The sequence below is a fragment of the Mus caroli genome, chromosome 6 (assembly GCF_900094665.2).
Source record: "Mus caroli chromosome 6, CAROLI_EIJ_v1.1, whole genome shotgun sequence".
In the NCBI taxonomy this organism is placed as follows: Eukaryota; Metazoa; Chordata; class Mammalia; order Rodentia; family Muridae; genus Mus; species Mus caroli.
The window spans coordinates 82,447,991-82,450,065 of NC_034575.1; the positions used below are offsets into that span (position 1 = coordinate 82,447,991).

The 2,075-nt window shown below is 41.8% G+C and overlaps 1 protein-coding gene across 1 annotated transcript in view; it reads left to right on the top strand.

Moving 5' to 3' along the window:
• Nucleotides 1-2,075, top strand: part of Snrpg (small nuclear ribonucleoprotein polypeptide G) — a 7,742-nt gene that overhangs the window by 3,281 nt on the left and 2,386 nt on the right. Inside the window, exons 2-3 of the mRNA XM_021165593.2 lie at nucleotides 1,149-1,171; nucleotides 1,949-2,073. Of these exons, the coding sequence (XP_021021252.1) occupies nucleotides 1,149-1,171; nucleotides 1,949-2,073 (148 nt within the window). The remainder of the gene's footprint in view (nucleotides 1-1,148; nucleotides 1,172-1,948; nucleotides 2,074-2,075) is intronic.

Here is a 2,075-nt window from a genome sequence, read left to right on the forward strand (position 1 = left end):
TGCTGGGATTTGAACTCTGGACCTTCGGAAGAGCAGTCGGGTGCTCTTACCCACTGAGCCATCTCACCAGCCCCAAATTTAATTTTTTTAAACATTTATTTTTATTTATTATATTCTACCTACATGTATGCCTGCATGACAGAAGAGGATGCCAAATCCCCATTATAGGTGGTTGTGAGACACCATATGGTTGCTGGGAATTGAACTCAGGACCTCTGGAAGAGCAGTCAGTGCACTCAACCTCTGAGCTATCTCTCTAATCTCTGTAATAACAGAGATCTCTGTATTAACACACACAAATGTAACTAAATCTTTGTAATTACATTAGTGTAAATTCCCTAGCCCATGTCAACAGTTCCAGATTTGGGGCTGGGAAGATAATTTGGCAGTTAAGGGACCTGAGTTCAGTTCGNAGCATCTGCACTGGGCAAGTCACAACTGCCTATGACAGCTTTAGGGTATCTGATGCTCTTCTGGCTGCCAATGACAACTGCCCTGGTACACACACACTCATACCCAAACAGTACAGGATCCTTACTGCTTTAAATGTTATGTGTCTGGGGTACAAATTGGAGGTTTGGTTTGGTTTGGATTTTTACATTGGTTTGTGTACGTGTGTACATTTGCCAGGTGTGGAAGTCAGGACATCTTAAGGGATTCATTCTCTGCTTCCAGCAGTGAGTTCTGGGAATCAAAATCAGGCTTGGCAGCAAATGTTCTTACCCACTGAGTCATCTCACCAGCCCAGATTTTAGCAATTTAAGCAAAGGAAAAAGACTTTACTTTGCCTGGTGGCACACTTAATTTTCTACACTGGGGAGTTCAAGGCCAGCCTGGTCTACACAGTGAGTTCCAGGATAGGTAGGGCTACATAGAAAAACCCTGTCTCAAAAAGACATTTTATTTTGTATGTGAGGGTGTGTGCATTTGAGTGTAGGTGTCCTGGGGTACCCTCGAGCTANAGTTGCAAGAGGTGGTAAGTCACCTGACATGGATGTTAGAAGAGATCTCAGGCCCTCTGGAGGAACATCGAACCCTCCTAACATCTCATCCCAGCCCAAGCAAATCACTTTAATTTTACTGATTCTGTACTTGTTTGTGCTTAGAACTTTTTACATAAGTCCTAATTTTTGCTCTTGCTTTTCCAGGTTTATGGACAAGAAGTTATCATGTAAGTTTGCATCCACCTCAGCTAACTACTTANTTTCTTTTTGTTGTCTTGGCAATATATAATCTTTGGAAATGTGTTGTAGAAAGTTAAGACATCTAATTCTCCACTAATCAGATTTGTCAGAGTTCTAATTAGACTTCAAATTGCCAGTACCTCATACTTTAGATTACATCATCTGTGCCTCCCTGGCCTTGAATTAGCAGTGTCCTACGTTATAATATTTAAAACTTTATCAGCCCCTTTTCCTTTAAATACGTTACCAGGGAGTTGGACAAGCAGCACTTGATGTTTCTTGTGGATGTGTAGGTTTAACTAGAAACCTCCTGACCCATGCAATTGAAGTATACTGAAATTTCAGAATTTTAGGACTTCTCTACCATTCAACAGATCTTAACTCTTGTAACTGNTTCATTTGTGTAAAGATACTACTTTACGTATAANTTTACTTACAAATACATTTATGTATAAATGTTGAGGCGGTTTTACTTGGGGGGGCAGTCATTGAGACCAGATCTCGTTATATGACCCTGTCTGGTCTCACAGTTCTCTTGAAGCAGCCCTCCTCCATTGTTGCCAAGTGCTGGGATTACAGCCATGAGACTCACCGGTAATGTCTTCAGGGTCTTAAAGGTTAAGATGTAGGCAAAGAAGAACTAGAATATTAGGATAGAATTAGCCCATGGTTGGGCAGATAGTAGGAGTGGTGGTCACACATCCCACCTGATCGATGATGGATGGTTGAACTTGGTTTACTGAGACTTCCTTTTTCTCTTACAGTGAAGTTAAACGGTGGCAGGCATGTCCAAGGAATACTGCGGGGCTTTGATCCCTTTATGAACCTTGTGATTGATGAGTGTGTGGAGATGGCAACCAGTGGGCAGCAGAACAACATTGGCATGGTGGT